Genomic DNA, 18,045 nt, shown 5'->3' on the forward strand with positions numbered 1-18,045 from the left:
CTATCTTTCTAGCAGATGAGAGATGAGGCAGTCAGGTGCCATTGGTGCATCTGCCTGTTGTGAATGCACAAGGTGTGACAAGAAGAGCTGCACCCTCAGTTTATATGTAGTATAATTTTTTTACAACAGAAGAGAACCAGTTGCTGTAATCAGTGTTGCTCAGTACAAATCCTCATTGTGATCCCTGTGATACCCAAATAAATAAAACATGCACCTCATACTGATAAATTCACTGCTCTGCTCCAAGTTAGCTTTTTTTTTGGCAGAAATCAGAGATGGGGTTTATTTTCTTGATTGTTTTTACTCACCAGGTGATCGTGATGAAAGTGAAAATCTTCACCATGACACTCTTGGAAAACAAGAAGAGGGAGAGGAAGACCTAATGAACAGCAATGCATTCTCCAGTTCTTTTGGATCCTTAAGCCCACAGAGGAAAAGGTTCTTGGCCTTTTTTACGTCCCTCAAAACACCTTTTCCATCTTTCTCAGGAATGGTATTGGCATAGGAAAATACATCTGTTGACAGAAAATCCATTAACTGACAGCAATGATCCCTTCACTCCTTCCACATGACAGACTGGATGTGCTTGTCAGCAAAATATTATCAGCTCAAGACAGATTGTCACCAGATGCTATCTAGTGCAGGAAAAGATTGAAATGCTGGAGATGGATGCTGGAGAGCCTGAACTCTGCTGCTAATGAAAATGAGCCAAATTGGCCAGCAATCTCTATAGTCAGGTGTTTTATGTAGTTGTTTTTCAAGTGGGAGAGGAAAGGAGTCAAGTTTGATGGGATCAATGTATGAGATCACTGGCGTGAATGGCAGGTAGCTGTTCTGGGCTGTGCAGATGCAAAGCATTTCCCTATTACCAAATGCATGAAAGCCAGAAAGATCTAAGTGGGATGTCGTATAAATCCAGGTATGAAATTTTATAGTATTCAAGAAGTGGTTATATTGAATTCTGCCACTTGAGCTAGATAACAAATGTGCCATCCTATTTCCATGTCTTAGGAAAAGCAATAGGAAAATGTAAAAGACCGGTTGTCACTGTTCTGCATGGAAGCTCGAGTTGTACCTTGCATGTGCTAATGAGAGGCACAAGCAAAGCAGTGCTTATACCTAGCTTCCTACAGGAAAGGAGGGGGCAATTTTGTTTTCCATGTGCATGGCCCTTTCCCATGGACAGCTGCAGTGGTTCAGTTCATGATTCAGCTGCCATGTGATCACAGACCTGAGCCCTTATAGCCATGCATGTCCCTCTGATGGTGCTTGAATGACTGGTGAAATCAAGCCTAATAATACTACCTGCCAAAAACAATGACAGCTTAGTGACAAAAACCTTTTGCAACATATGTCTGAGTAGTAGGTCTAGCCTAGAGATGCTTAATGAACTATTTTGTGGTTGATACAGGGCAAAGTTGGTGCCCAGAATTCATGAAGAGGAGATGAAAACCCAGAACTACCAGGTGAGTAGGGGGTGACAGCCTTTACATACCTTTGACATGAGCTGGGAATTATATGAGTTGTCCTTGTCCCACACAGATTGCCATCACCATCACTGAGGCCAGGCAGCTGGTGGGTGAGAACATTGACCCCATAGTGATCATTGAGATTGGTGATGAGAAGAAGCAAACAACAGTGAAAGAAGGCACAAATGCTCCCTTCTACAATGAGGTTGGTGCTTTCTTTTGGGGAAGACATTTTCTTCAGTGGCTCTGAGACGTCTCCACTTGGTGGACTGAACTGGAATGGACAAATTGGTAGCATCTGCATATCTGAGCAGGGATGTCTGTTCAGTAGCAAAGGGGTCTGGGCTTTCCATTTTGTCCTGGGAACAAGGAAAGGGCTTGGGAACAGCAAAAGGGCTTTGCCATGCTCAACACCGCCTCTCTAGCTACCAGATTTTTACCAAGGCTCTGTGGGGTATCCAAAAAATCTAATCTATAATGCTGACAGTGCTGCTACCAGCACAAAGATGATTCTGACCTGCTGTCCCCTTCTCCCACAGTACTTCGTGTTTGATTTCGTTGGACCACAGGTGTTTCTGTTTGACAAAATAATCAACATCTCTGTAAGTACCTAGGAAAGCCCAGTACAGTAAGTAATAGTATCTGTGTCATTTTGGCTCTGAATGGTTTTCCTAGTGCAATTAAAAAGAGAAATAATGTTTAGTACCCAGGGTGCTATGAAAGCAACATGAAGTGTTAGAAGAGGAAAGGAGAATGGAAAGGAAAAGGAAGGAAGGCAGCTGGCGATGATTTGAAGGAATGCAAAGCGAAACATACAGGAAGATGAGGTGTACATTTTCAGGGACACACATTGCTGGCTTGGCACTCTGAGACAGAAGGATAAACTTCACCTTAGAAACAAAACAAGATCATAGAATCATAGAATTGTAGAATCACAGAGGTTGGAAAGGAGATCAAATCCAACCCCCTGCTAAAAGCAGCTTGACTACATTGAGTTGAGCAGGAAAGCATCCAGAACCATTCATATGTGTTTTTTTCCCCCCCACTTCTACTGCCAGAAGTCCTAGCACTTGACCAGAGAAATGAACAGTGAGTTGTTGTCCTAGGGAAGATCACTGATTCTCCTAAAGTGCCTTGTTCATTTCAAAAAGTACCCCAGGAAATGCTGTGTTAGCTGTGACTGACAAAGTCAGGCTATGTTCAGGAGCTACAGGAAAGTACATGAGCAAAACTAACTAGAGGTGTTGAGAATGTGCCTGCTTTGCAGAGCTGATTATGAAACGACTTTTCCCAGCTACAAAAATCAAAAATATTCATTTAAAAATTACAAGCTGTACATCTGGATTCCCACTGCCAGTAGTAAATTGACAGACAGAATCCTAAGCTCGTTTCCACTTTATCACATGCACAGCTTAAATACATAAAACCTATGCAGGAAATCTGCAAATCTGACCTTCATGTATCCCCAAGGACAGAGTTTATTACAGGCTGACATTGTCCTCTCTCCTGCTTGTGATCAGATACTGTTAGGATTACACCACAGCATATGGCATCCATGAGTTCTTCTGATGTGGCAGCATTTAGGGATAGTACTGACACACCAAATATTGTGAACTACTGCATTTTGGGGATGTATAGTAATTCTTCTCCAAAGTACAGTCAGTCTTCTGGAACTGCTGTTCTTTATATAACTTTTCCATATATCCAGTGGTGGACAGGAGTGTGCCAGCTTTCTGAATGTGTTGGTGTGTGGGGGAATGTGCCAGCATTAACCGGTGTCAATCTGCATTGCTTCATCGGGCTCAGAGAACATTTTAATATAAACCAGGTGAAGGTGAAATTAAAGAGGGTCTCCTAGATAAGAATGACAGTTTAAAAAGAAAATATTAACCTAGTACGATGCTCACTGATGCTACTGAAATCAGAAAGTCATTACTTTTCAGCACAGTTTTAGAGAATGCAACACGTTGGGATGGAAATAAATAAGAAAGGAAATGTATGTTGTGAGAGAAGGAAACCTTTGGGGGATGGAAAGCTTACTACAACACCTTCACTTTCTTAGCATGAATATATGACTTAAGGAAAAACAAAGATTAGTAGCTGCCATTATCAGCAATCAGCCAAGTACTGAATCCACATAATCTGTGAAAACAAATTCGTCTGCACCTGGAAGCTCAAGGAAAGCAAAAAATATAAGTGCACGTGTTCAGGATTTTGGCTGCATTCATGCTCTGAATTTGAGAAGAAAATGAGATTTTCCATTTCCTAGCACCTACCAGTGAACAAATACTTTTCTCCTTTTATATTTCCCAGTACATTCCAGAAACCCTGTAGTAATGTTATGGAGCAGCTGAGATGCCCCTTATGCTGCAATACTGAAATATTCCTCAGTATAAATAAAAGAGCTTGAAGAAGTATCAGGAGAAACAGAGCACTTAACAGAAGCATTGAGGTATTTTCTCAGCAGTTAAAAGTGCCATAGAGGGCATTCACATAAGTACCTGGTGGCACAAGGGACTGAGAAAAGCAGCACCTGTGCACGTAGCACAGGCTTCACATTGACCCCTCTCCTACATAAAGCTCAATTTGTTTTTAAGCTTTAATCATAGCATTGAATAAAATTTCTCCTTTGTCTTTTGATTTTCTGTCCTACTTCAACACCTTCCATGTGGGGTCTTACCCAGGACAGGTGAATGTGATCCCAAAATCACAGTGGCACACTGGATGGTAACACACAAAATGAAGTCACATGACAAATCCAGTGAACAATTGCTGAAGTCCAATGTCCCCATCATGGATGTGCAAGTCCAGAGTCAGAGTATGAAGTCTTTCAAATTCCTAAAATGCTCCCAGATGTGTGAATATTTATCTCCAAATTCTAAATGTCACTAAATATAACTAACCCCAGGGACACATTTGCAGTTGTTCCAAGATTTCCTAGATGACTCAGGCTGTTTTCAGAAAATATTCCACAATCAAGGAGAGGATTCCAACCTTGTAAGCTATTCTGATGAGAGGCGTATTCTTTAAGAGATGCATTTCCAGAGCCAGTCTTCCCTTAGAACATGCTGCTAGCATCTGCCTTGCCTGTAAGATGGAGCACACGGACTTATTTGAAAACCAAACACAAAATACAGCGTTGTAGGAATCATCTGACAAAGGAAAGTTATTAATCAAATTTGAGTTGAATTAAACTAAATGAAATTCATTACTACCAGGAAGGCTAAGGAGACAGACTCACTGGGGCCTGCTAGCCACCTCATTTACATCCGTATCACTTCTTGGACTTCATTAATATGGTGGGGATTAAATCAGGATTGAGTATCTTTGTTTAATACATGTTGAAATATTGCAAAGGAACACTTCAATTCTTTCTCCTATGGGTATACTTGGTTCATATGGCAATTCAGCTGTTGCACAAAAAGTGATACAGTTTCTGCAGCATAATGTGGAACCAGCTGTGCCCCTTGTGTCTATCCTTATTATGACTTATTTAAATTTACTGGGATAAGTAATATAACTACATCTGCTCTGAAGACATATCCGATTCCTCACCTGGGAATGAACCTTCTTACTCATCCTGGGATGAACCTGGGTGATTCCAAATGAATGCAACTGAATTGATTTCTAAACTGGCTCAAGGCAAGAGGAAAGAAATTCCAAATGCTTTCTGTATCTGCAGCTAATGAGCGATCAACTTCATGTGCTGCTGAATGTCATTGTTTACTACTTCTGAACCTAATGTGATCTTTAAATTGCATTTTTGTAACAGGTTATGCACCATAAACTGATTGGGAGCGTGCTGATAGGCTCCTTTAAGGTAGATCTGGGGACAGTGTATGCTCAGCCAGGTAAGTGGTTTCCTGCCTGTTAAACCTGTTAAGTGAGTTGGGAGGAAGGAATGGGGAGGTGTGCTGCTTTTCCTCTTCCATGCTTGAGATGTACACCAAGGGACAAACTTAGCTGGGTTTTTGGAAGGATTGTTTTCCTGTAGGATAAGAGAGAACAAGACAAAATTGGTTCTGTGGAAGGAAGAAAGTTCAGCCCTGATAATACCTTGACAATCTGTCCTTTGCTAGGAAGCACTTATAAAGTCAGCATTTAATTATGGGATCAGAGTGAGCAGCTCACCTACCTGTTCATTTCCACCTGTGCTGGGGTAAAAGGGGTGGATCTCTTCTTAGTCTTTAGGAATGGATGCATTTGGGCCACTTGCTGTAGGTGTCACCCAGCTACAGCATCTAGAGACACAACAGCAGAGCCATTCAGGCCACCCTCTTGCTGCAGGAAGGTACTGAAATCTGCAGACAGTTCTCATCAGAAATTAGGTCATTCTTAAAGACTCAGCCTTAGCTCAGCTGCTGAAATCTTACCTAACCTTCCCCTGGTCTTCAGTCATTGATCTTGGTAAACACTACTGAAAATAACCTTGTCCCCAGTGAGACCTACATCAATTCTCGTTTTCCTTTTTGGTCCCACAACATTTTAATCCTCAAATCCTGCTGAAAATGATTGCAGTGCCCTTGATGCAAATAGAACGGAGCAAGTTTTGCATGTTTTGCAGCCTCTATGTTGGTGTTTAAGTTTGTCCATCTTACAGGTCATCAGTTTTGTGACAAGTGGGCGCTTCTCACAGATCCTGCTGATATTAGGACAGGAACCAAAGGATACCTGAAGTGTGACATCAGTGTGACTGGGAAAGGTGACACGATACAAGCCACACAAAAAACAGCTGATTCTGAGGAGCAGATTGAAAAGTACAGAAGTAGTTTCTTTCTTACTGTATCCTTCTTTACTAAGTACCTGAAAAGTCCTCTGCTCTCTTTTCATTCCTGTCATTGCTAACACAAGGTTAATAGCTGAAGTTATCATTTTCCTGGCTGTTCTGATGTACTCAAAGAGAGGTTTTTATAATCCTCTCAAATAAATTGAAGAGCATGTCATAGTCACTTCTCTGTAGCTGATAGAGCTGACCAGAACCTGTGGCTAAGTGCCAGATTATCTTTGATAGAAGATTCATTGATTTAAAATCAGTTAAAATATTTTTGAAAAGCAGTGGAGTAAGACAAAGTGTGAGAAGCTATTAGTTCTTACCTATCAGATATGTGCATATCATATTTTCCACCTTCTTAAATAAACTCATGTGCACTCTCCATGTAAAATACAGAAATTAAGGTGGTAACAAGCTGCCAGCATACTTCAGATTTTACAAGAACAATGTTTCCAGTCAATACTGACATATAGGACCAGTTTCATGGAGGGCCACCAAGACAGGGGACTGGATTCCATGATCTACAAGGAGAGCTGGGAGGGCTGGTTACTTGAGCCTTATGAAAACTAAGTTAACTGCTGTCTCCAGCTGCATAATGCAAACAGGACAAAGCTAGATTGTTTCCGGAGTAGAAGAATGAGAGGCTTTGGCTACAAGTTAGAACAAGGGAAATACAGAACAGAAATAAATTTACATATTTTGTACCACGAAGGTGGTTAAATGTAGCAGAGGTCAAGAGAGAGGTGAAGATGCTCAGAATTTATCAGACACAGTGCTGAACAACCTGATCCACCTAGACCTGCTCTGAAAAGGTCGTTGAAATAGGTAATACCCAGAGGTCACATACAAATGATGTTTTCTTGCTTTTAGAAGCACATACATGTCACACAGACATGTTTGCTGAATAATGGTGTTTTATTTACTCATAGTAACCAGAAAATGTCATGGTTCTGCAGATCCAAATCAAATTTTTGCCTCCTTTTTTCATTTATTCTCAGAATACAAGCTAACTTGAGGTAACAATTTTGGGAAAAAACATCCCTTTCAGTTTTCAGGAAGTGTCTTCTATTTCCTTTCAGGAATCTCTTGATCCCCAAAGGATTTCCATCTGAAAGACCATGGGCCAGATTTTATGTGAGAATTTACAAAGCAGAAGGACTTCCAAAGATGAACTCCAGCATCATGGCAAATGTCACGAAAGCGTTCATAGGTGACAGTAAGGACCTTGTGGATCCCTATGTGGTGGTCATGTTTGCAGGTCAAATGGTAATTGGGATCCTCTTGATCACAAATATAGGCCTTCTTTCTTGCTAGTTGTATAGCAAGCAAGCAGTAGAGCTGATGTCCTTTAATGTTTTGTTGTGTAAAATGGGGAAAACACATATTTCTTTCAACTGAAGGAAAATTTTCAGTTCTCAAATTATGCAGGAACAAAGTGAAAGAAACTCTTTATGTCAGCAGAAGAAATAGTAACATCCTCACAGCAGTAGGTTGGAGTCAGGCAGCCATAGGAGAAAGCAAATTCTGCAGATTTTTTACAAAAGCATCAAGTTACAAAACAGCAAATTATGCAGTGTGGTATTAAGTCAGTCCTATATTCTGATCTCCTTAGAGTGAAAAATGAAACAGTATTGAAATCAGTAAGGTAGGTTTAATCTTGATTGAATTGATGGCAAAGAAGAGAGGATACCCAGGGATCCAGTTCCCCTGACATGACCATGAAGGACCATGTCAAGGAGCTTGTTTTGATTATTGACCTAAATAACAAAAGAACTTAACTGAAAATTATTTGAAAGCAGCAACACTTGTTGTGTGCAAGGAAGCCCTGGGGTGATAGAGGATGAGTATATTTCATCCTCTACAAGTTTTAGACGAGACTGAGCTCTTTTGTGCTGAGTTCATGTTTTGCTGTGAATCCAAATTGTGAAGTGTTGAAAGTCTGACACTAGCATGGGTTAAAATGATTGGTCAAATGTGTTCAGTTAGTACAGGCTTAATAGAGATCTGAAGAAAACACAGGAATCAGTCATCAATGTGAGTCTGCATGCTGGCATTGAAGAGTGATTCCACAAGTCAGCATGTCAAATATGGGTCTAGCCCAGGTAGACTTTCTTAGTTATTTTCATCAAATATGAAAATAAAATGCCTGTTGATGCTGTGATATGGTCATAGAATCATAGAATCCTAGAATCACTCAGGTTGGAAAAGACCTTAAAGATCACTGAGTCCAAACATAACCCAACCATACTCCCCTAACAACCCTCTGCTAAATCATATCCTTGAACACCACATCCAAATGGTTTTTAAACACATCCAGGGACAGTGACTCAACTACCTCTCTGGGGAGCATATTCCAGTGTTTAACTACCCTTTCTGAAAAGAAGTGTTTCCTAATGTCCAACCTAAACTTACCTTGGCACAACTTGAGACCATTTCCCCTCATCCTGTCACCTGTCACCAGTGAGAAGAGACCTGCCCCACTCTCACTGTAAGCACCCTTCAGATACTGGAAGAGAGTGATAAGGTCTCCCCTCAGCCTCCTTTTCCCCAGACTAAACAGCCCCAGTTCACAGAATCACAGAATAACCAAGGCTGGAAACCTTGTCCCTCAACACAGCATCCAAATGTTGCTTGAACACCTTCATGGTTGGTGACTCCACCACCTCCCTGGGCAGCCCATTCCACTGCCTAACCTCTCTTTCAGAGCAGTAGTATTTCCTAGCGTCCAACCTAAATGTCCCTTGGTGCAGCTTGAAGCCATTCCCTCTAGTCCTATCACCAGTTGCATGAGAGAAGAGGCTGACCCCCCAGCTCACTACAACCTCCCTTCTGGTAATTATAGAGAGCAATGAGGTCTTCCCTGAGCATCCTCTTCTCCAGACTGAGCAATCCCAGCTCCCTCAGCCGCTCCTCACAAGGCCTGTGCTCCAGACACCTCACCAGCTCTGTTGCCCTTCTTCAGACCTGCTCCAGCACCTCCATATCCTTTCTGTTCTGAGGTGCCCAAAACTGAACACAGTACTCAAGGCGAGGCCTTACCAATGCTGAGTACAGGACAGGATTACTTGCCTAGTTCTGCTCACCACGGCATTCCTGATAGAAGCCAGGATGCCATTGGCCTTCTTGGCCACCTGGGCACACTGCTGGCTCATATTCAGCTGACTGTCCTGCCATCTCCTTCAGGCTAGGAGAAGCTCCAGTCTCTATATCTGTAGCACACAGATATGTGCCTAGAGCATGAGCCACAGTAATCCTATTTTATACTAGATAATTACCTCGATTAAGGTAACTCCACTGGTACGTACAACCTGGCAGCAGTAATGAATTTAAACTTTTATGAGACAAAATGGATGGCATTACTACCACCAAGATATTTCAAAAGCCATTTTAAGATGTGCAGTTTGTAGCATAAATATAAATGTCTGGCTTCACAGGTACATTTTGTGCATAAGAGTCCTGAAGAATTAGGTGAGGGAAGGGAAGAGAAAGAATTAAGAATTAAGAGAAGGAAGAAAAGTGCATCCTCAGGAATTTTGCTGATGACACCAAGCTGTTTGGTGTGGTCAACACACCCAAGGGAAGGGATGCCATCCAGAGAAGCCTAGACAGGCTCAAGCAGTGAACCCAAGAGAACCTCATAAGGTTCAACAAATTCAAGTTAAGGTCCTGCACCTGGGTCATGGCAACCCCATTCCCCCCAGTACAAGCTGGGGAATGAAAGGCTAGACCACAGGACTGCTGAAAAGGACCTGGGGGTACTGGTGGATGGGAAGCTGGACATGAGCCAGCAATGTGCCCTTGTAGCACAGAAAGCCAACTGTATCCTAGATTGCATCAACAGAAACATGGCCAGCAGGTCAAGGGAGGTGATTCTGACCCTCTATTCTGCACCAGTGAGGCCTCACCTGGAGTACTGCATCCAGATGTGGAGTCCTCAACACAGGAGAGACAGACCTGTTGGAGTGTGTCCACAGGAGGGAAAAAACAACCTAAAGGATGGAACACCTTCTCTTTGAGAATAAACTGAGAGAGCTGGGGTTGTTCACTCTGGAGAAGAGAAGGCTCTGGGGAGACCTGTAGCAATTTTTCAGTATCTAAAGGGGGGCTGTAAGGAAGAAGTGGACAGACTCTTTAGCAAGGTCTGCTGTGACAGGATGAGAGAAAATGGTTTCAAATGAAAAGAGGGGAGATTTAGACTGTATGTAAGATTTTTTAAAATTATATAATAAAGGTAGTGAGACACTGGAACAGGCCGCCCAGAGAGGTGATGGATGCCCCACCCCTGGAGACGCTCAAGGTCAGGCTGGACCAGGCTCTGAGCAACCTGATTTAGCTGTAGGTGTCCCTGTTCACTGCAGGAGAGTTGGACTAGATCACCTTTAAAGGTCTCTTCTCACTCAAAATATTCTATAATTCTATGAATCAGATTTCATTCCAAGGTCTGCTGTGTGCAGCTGAGAATTCTTAAGCCGTAATGTGGTCTTTTATTAGATTCTGAGGGAAGAATAAACAAGCTAATAGAAAAAGCAGAAGTACTTTCAACACAGGATATTTATGCTTAAAAATTAACGGTGAAATGTTGCTGAGTGCAATTTTTGCTATACTTATTGCTGTTCTCCAGAGTCTAATCCCTGCAGAGTTACATATGCTGGACTTTCATTTCAGGGTCGGACATCTGTGCAAAAGAACTGTGCAGATCCAGTATGGCACGAACAGATTATCTTCAAAGAAATGTTCCCTCCACTCTGCCGAAGAGTGAAAATCCAGGTCTGGGATGAGGGCAGCATGAACGATGTGGCCTTAGCCACTCACTTCATTGACTTGAAGAAAATATCCAATGAACAAGATGGTGACAAAGGTAAAGTGAAAATGGCAGAATATTCCCCTATGGTAAAATCCACTTGTTTGAGATCTGAGCACTGATTAATCCCTGATATGAAAACACAGTTGGTTTTCATTGGCAATTAAAATTTGTATCTTTAAACCAAAATCATATTATAAATCATATAAGGTGAGAAGTGACATGGGCCTGTGAACATTTAGGGCAAGGTGAGAAAGCCTTTCCCACCATGTCCCAGTCCTCATCCTTTTGGAGCAAGGCATTTTCTTCCAAGAAGTTTGATAGGTCCTATGTTCCCAGCACATGAAGCATGAATGGCTTCTGATAAATGACTTCATATTGACAGAGTCTCTGGTTGAGTATTAAAAGCAGCTAGTCAGTGCCTAAGATTTGCCCTGCAAAACAATGATCTATAGGAATTGGCCCTTATACGCATAGAAATGGGCACGGGCTTGGCTTTTGAAGCATGAGAGGCAAACTTCATTTAACAGACTGCCAGGAGCGTGTACTAATGCCTAATGGAAATGCCATAAAACGTGTTTTATCCACAGGGTTCTTGCCTACCTTTGGACCTGCCTGGATCAATCTCTATGGTTCAGCCAGGAATAGCAGCCTCATGGATGACCACCAGGAGCTTAACGAAGGTTTTGGAGAAGGGGCCTCTTTCAGGGGACGTCTCTTCATTGAGATTGCTGTGGAGATACTTTCAGGAGGAGCCCGTGAGTCAAAATTTTCAAAGATCATCAAGGATATCAAGTTGCCAGCTAAAGATAAAGATTCCAAAGGAGCCAAAGGAAAAGACAAAACTGACAAAGCAGGAGAGGATGGAAAATCAGCTTCTCCTTCAGATAAGACAAACTCAACTGAAGTGGAAGTTGAGCCATTTGATGCGCCTTCAGAGGTTGGTATGGTATTAAGAGATTGATTGACATGTGTCACCCCTAAACTTCTGAGGATGGCTTTGATTTCTGTAGTTGCATTTAGATCATGTAGTACTGCTGCTATATGCTCCCCTCTTGCTGGCCCCACTGTCTTGGTATCTTCTGATAATAAAGCATTTCAAATGGAACATTAATTTGTATCCAAAACTCAGAGAAAGTACTGCTTAGGACTCAGTTTCCATAAAAGTTATCTTCTGTATTATTAGTCCTTCTGCACTGACTGTATCTACGTATACCTATTAGAAACATATGAAGTAACAGCTGCTAAATGTCACAAGTCACAGAATCACAGAATTATCAAGGTTGGAAAAGACCTAGAAGATCATCTAATCCAACCAGGAGTGTGTTGGCAGAGAAATGGTATGGATAACTGCAGGCCAACATGCAAGTCTGGACCCTGGTCTTGCTTTATATACCTATCTAGCTTTAAATCACCACAGTCTCTCTGTTCTTCTCTGAAGACTGTAATAGCAGTGATATGAGAAGAAATTTATTTTCATATAGATTTTCCTCCATACAGAAGAAATCCATTACTGTAAAGGGCTCAGGCAATGTGGCTTTAGCTGCTTGCTAAATACTCCAGGTAGAGGAACAAACGCTGTGGTATCACAAATAAATATTAATAGCAGTAATAAGGATTCATTTCTGGCAACTGTGCCTCAATTTTCAGTATGGAATGAGTAAAAAGTAGCAACATAATGCAGTGCTGCTAGATATTCTTTTGTTTCAGCAATATTTCATGCTATAATAGACGAAGTAATTGCATTTCATCTCTCTGAAAAGGGGGAAAAGGAGCTGATACAAATAAGGTGGAAAATGTCTCATAGAGCCACTGAGACAACAGAGGAAAATTACATGGCCCCACAGGCGAACTTTGATGACTGATTCCAACAGCAAGATGACATTAAACATTTGTTATTTGCTTTCTTTGTAATAGGAGGTAAATATGTGCCACAGTCTCTCAGCCTCAGCTTTAGTAAGCACACTTTGCTCTGGATTCATACTGGAAATAATCAGGGTGCAGAGAAACTAAAGCTAGTCTGGAGCTGCAATCTGCTTGTGAAGTTACATTTGAGCTGAAATGCTGCTAATTCTTTTGTTGGAAACATACGCCCCTTTGCTGTGTATAGCAGAGGGTTGTTTTCAAAATGCGTGTCAAAGGCTGGTCCTGCTTTGCAAAAGGCAGGGAGATTAATATTCATTCACAAATGATTTTTTAATCATTTCTTCCCTCTGATCCTCATTCTGATCTTGCCTGATGGGCATTGGTGCATTGATATTCATGTGAGGAGATCAGTAGTGCCTGTACTGGGGAGATTGTGGCAGTCAGTATATGAACCTGGGAGAGTTTAAGCCATAAAATTCAGTTCATTTGAGCTTAGTCTTGGTTTGAGGTTAATAGCCTGCTTTGTTAATGGCCCAAGAGGACTGGAGGTCTCAGCTGGTTTTCCTTGAGTGGGTCTTGAATGAGTTCATACAGAACCAAACTGAGTCTCAAAACTCCTCAAGAAGTGACATTTTTGTAATGTCTGCTGCTGTGTTGTGATTGTTTGGTCCCCGTGCTTCCACTTTATGTGAAAAGCTGACAACACAGTTACCAGTGTCTGTGCTGTGATGCTATGGAAGGTGAACAGCAGAGAACTTCATACCCCACCAGGCTGACACCTTGATAACGCAAACACAAGAGCAGTTGGTTAAAGTCACTCATGGGGAACAGAGCTGGGCATGCAGCAGAAAGTGCTCTTGGACTACCAGAGACTTATAGATAGAATGGTGGTTTAAGTGTATGTGGAAATAAAGGAATTGTTTAAGGGACTGAAGAAGGATATGGAGTGAGAAGAAATTACTTTTTTTTTGTGATTGGCTAATATTGCTGGATGCTGTTGATACAGCCAAAGTCATATATGCTCTTCTTTTTTTCCTGTAAGAGCAGAGTGGTATTACTTACTATATAATCACTGACAACATCGGACTGATAGATCTATAACAGTAACACAGCTGCTGGATTCTTGTGAAGACTCTGTGCTGCAAAAAAAGAGTAGAAAATAAATGTCTTTTTTTTCTACCTCCTTCCTCTCAGATCTATGGAGAGAAATCTGAAGAGTTCCTTCTCTTTGGGACATTTTTTGAAGCCACAATGATTGATAGGAAGGTTGGAGACAAGCCAATAGCCTTTGAGGTTTCTGTTGGTAAGTGTGTTAAGCTCTTCTCTAAAGAAGAGAGGATGTCTCACCTGCATGTGGACACTGTGTGCTACAGAGTGCTGTGTCTCAAGCGTCACCTTCAGAACAAGGCTTACAAACTGGGATTAAACCCCGATCATTGGGGCAGCACATGGGTAGCACCATGCTCATTCCAGAGTCCTATTGCACAGTAGCACCCTGACACTTGCCATCTTTTTGCCTGTGTACCTTGGTGTGCTCAGCCACAAGGATAATTGTGCAGGGAGGGATTGCTCTCACAAATAGAGCAATCAATGAGTGATATTGATTCATGCTGAAACTTAGTAGAAAGCAGTGCTAGGAATAACAAGTAACACATTTTTTTGACATTGGTTGGCAAATGATACTGATTTTTGTATTCTTGTTGGAGTTGCTACTAAAGATGAGTCTGGCTCTTAACGCAGGACACAAACGTCTGCCAGATATCTGTGCAGTTGAAATTTGAATCCAAATTTGGCAAATGGTCTTTATTTTCATGAAGGGCTGAATCTAGAATCCAGATGGGGATGCTGTGTGGGGTGACTCAGCACATCCCTCTCCTTCAGTGAATCTGTTCTGCCTGTCTCTAAGCTGTAATTACCACTTTGATGGATTCACATATTTCCCAGTGCTGGTTACTGCCCTTTAAGGAACAATCTTATCAGAGAAGATGATTGTATTACTGGCAGAGTAGTTTAGTGACAAGCATGAGGCTGTGGCCTCAAGGTGTTGTTCTTGCTAAAGGTCCCTTTGCAACCCTACTTAGCAAAAATTGCTTGGCTGAAAATGAGCTATAATGCTTCCGAGATCAGGCTGTGTAATTATTGTCCACATGTTGCAAAGGAGACATACAGTTGCTGTTTAAGTCAAATATACTCAGGGTCCTGGGTCTAGAAATAATAGCAACAGTATTGATTTTGCTTCTGAATTTCTTCAGTGTAAGAATTTCAAAAGAAAACTGTTGTCCTCCTGGGGTGTTCCTGTGGGTTAGCAGGCAGAGAATCTCTCAGTGATGGGCAATGGTATTGTAGATGCCTATTGAGTAGGGCTGGTAATAGAATCATGGTTCTGGAGTCTGAACAGATATTGAACAGAGTCTGAACATATATGATGAACATAATCAGTCAAGACCTTTCCATGCTTTGATATGTCCAGAGCAGATAATGATAAGAGTGGAGGAACAAAGATATTCACTAGTATGAATATTCTTCCTCTTTTCTAAACCTCATTCAGGTTTACCATCTCCTTGCTAGTCACCTCCTCACTTGTAATCCTGTGTCTCTAGGTAACTTTGGTAAGGTTACTGATGGAGTGCCAGCAGGAGCTGGAGGGAAAAGGAAGTCACATGATGAAGAAGTGGAAGAAAGCCTACTACGTGATAAAGATGATGAAATGTGTCATAAGCTTGGAGTACCACTGGTATCCACCACACACCCTGAGAGGCCACTAATCACAGGTGGGAACAGGTGAGGATCTGTGTTTTAAGGCCTCATCGTACACTAATTTGGTTCCTCTTGTATAATTCTGTGGGACAAAATAATAAACTCTAACAGCATTAAAATGACTGTGTGGAATTAAGGCTTTCAAAGAGGATCTTCGTGCATCTTTGATAATAAATTTGCCAGGCTTTACTGCAGTAAATAGTCTATATCCAATTTTTCACTATTTTCTGATCTGGTGATTTTTAAAAGGGCTGTTATACTTCAGAAAGCCATTAGAAAGAGTGCAACTCCATCAGTGCTGTCTCTGGTTTAGGATCCATGCCCTGATCACGTGAAGCATCTATCATGTTGCCATCTCCAGCAGTAGAATAAGACATCAAAAATACTGACATGAGGTCAAGACAAAAATAGCTTCCCAAAACACTTTTGAGTGCCAACAGCTATAGATGTAGTCTTAAATAGCAGGTAGTAACAAAAGAAGAATGGAATAGTCCTCTTAAAAAAATAAATAAAAAGAAGAATGGAGCAATGGGTAAATACATGTAGAAGAATTCTCTTGTTTATGAACAAAAGTGAAAATGTTTCATTAATTTCAGGGATGCCAGTAAAAAGTAATCTTTTCTTTGTTACTTTGGTAGGTAGAACAATCCATGATAGTGGTTTATGCCAAGACTAGATGGTATCTCAATCTGTAGAAGGCCAGACATTGACCAGTTTACAGATAGAAGGACCAGGTGGGAAATTTGAACCTGGATCTGTTTGGTTTCTGGGCTTCTAGAGTTAAGGAGTGTTTTAATTCTTTCTTGTGATTGGCAGTTCAGCCAGATTAAATAAGATGGAGTGGAACAAAACAAATAAACAAAATATCATACCAGGGTTATTATCCTTCATGAGAGATTTTGGGACTTTTAGTTTTCCCTTAATAACTTAAAGAATTGTTGAAAAAGAATGAATAATTCTTCAAATATGCTATTTGCTTTAGGCAATATCAACCAAGTTTCTCTCATTAAAGGTCTCTGTTTCTCAAATTTATGTAAAATGCTGCACATTTTTTTCCCTTCTGTGCTATCTAAAACAGTTTGGCCAGCCAAACAGATACAAAGCACTGACTTTATGGCTGTCACCTTTTGCTGGAATTTCACTGTTCTCATCATTGATTGTTTTTAGCATTAATCAGTAGTTAATGGGATATCCAATATTTTAAATAAACTCCATGTCTTAGGACAGCAGAAAACAATAGCAAACATCTGGAGAATAAACCACTCACTAAGCATGAATAACAAAAGATTTCTAGTGTGGACATCACAAAATTGCCAGAAATTTTCTACATTTCTATCAGAACTTATGAGTTGGATACACTGAAAAAGCAGTTCCCTCAAATTCTCATAGAATGGGTAATAGACAAGAAAACTCCAACTTCCATAGGAGTGATTTCATGGGCATACAATTTTCTTAATAAATTCCACGAAAGGACTCATGAGCTCTGAGAATTTCTGGTCAAGAAGTTCTGACACTGAGAGATAGTTAAATTGTTTCTCCCTCTTATGAAGCCATCAAATTCATTACTGCTTGAGACCTACGTAGCTCTACTACATACTAAATTTGACATGTAATGCTCAACTTGCTTTAGGTTATTGAGGAGAAAGTAAGTTGAAAAATTTGTTTCTCTTTGATATCCCATAGGACAGCAAAATTGTACAGATGATCTTCATACAAAAAGTTCATACATAAAACTGTGAGGGTTATGTGGAATTTAGGGTTTATGGATAGGGTTATCAGGATTGACAGGTGATTTGGTTTCTGTAATTTGGTTTAATGTTTAAACTCATGGGTGCAGTTCTATCTGAAATGGCCCAGGATATCTGAAGCATCCACAAAAGTAAATGTGGGAGACCCAGGCCATGCTGTTGCCCATAGGTGTGTGCTCAAGTTTGGGCAGCTCAGAGCCTGGGGCTCTGGATTTCAAGTGCAGGTGGTCTGAATTTTCTAAAAATGTGGTTGTGCACGAATGAATGGAAGAAGTCAAAAGTCTTTTCTTCCTACCAAGTGAAATCTCTATTCCTGGGGACCGCAGCCTCTCCCAATGGAGAGGAAGTGGAAAATGCAACCTTTCTTTTTCCTGCCAGTTGTTGAACATCGTGAAGATCAGGGAGCTCTGGAACTTCTGATCTTTATTATCTAGAGTACCAAATTCAGTGGAGAAATTCTTCAGTGTTACAAGATGAGTACAAACCAGAAAATAACACTTTGGCCTTTTCTTGCTGCAGAGCAAGAGTTGGTGGCATTGGACTGGAGCCAGTCCCAAAGGAACGTAACGCAGTTTACAGAGTTTTATTTCCATTAAAAAGCTCTTTGCTGTCCTGTTGTTAATTGCTAAAGAG

General features: G+C 41.1%; 1 protein-coding gene across 2 annotated transcripts in view; it reads left to right on the plus strand.

Moving 5' to 3' along the window:
* The window catches only part of FER1L6 (fer-1 like family member 6), a 74,194-nt gene that overhangs the window by 20,645 nt on the left and 35,504 nt on the right, over positions 1-18,045 (plus strand). For both annotated transcript variants that reach the window (XM_015856288.2, XM_015856287.2), the window contains exons 3-13: positions 312-438; positions 1,412-1,466; positions 1,543-1,674; positions 2,009-2,071; positions 5,242-5,320; positions 6,070-6,226; positions 7,320-7,506; positions 10,906-11,098; positions 11,632-11,981; positions 14,102-14,210; positions 15,508-15,688. In XM_015856288.2, the coding sequence (XP_015711774.1) occupies positions 312-438; positions 1,412-1,466; positions 1,543-1,674; positions 2,009-2,071; positions 5,242-5,320; positions 6,070-6,226; positions 7,320-7,506; positions 10,906-11,098; positions 11,632-11,981; positions 14,102-14,210; positions 15,508-15,688 (1,633 nt within the window). The remainder of the gene's footprint in view (positions 1-311; positions 439-1,411; positions 1,467-1,542; positions 1,675-2,008; positions 2,072-5,241; positions 5,321-6,069; positions 6,227-7,319; positions 7,507-10,905; positions 11,099-11,631; positions 11,982-14,101; positions 14,211-15,507; positions 15,689-18,045) is intronic.

This window comes from Coturnix japonica, chromosome 2 (assembly GCF_001577835.2).
Source record: "Coturnix japonica isolate 7356 chromosome 2, Coturnix japonica 2.1, whole genome shotgun sequence".
NCBI classification, from domain to species: domain Eukaryota; kingdom Metazoa; phylum Chordata; class Aves; order Galliformes; family Phasianidae; genus Coturnix; species Coturnix japonica.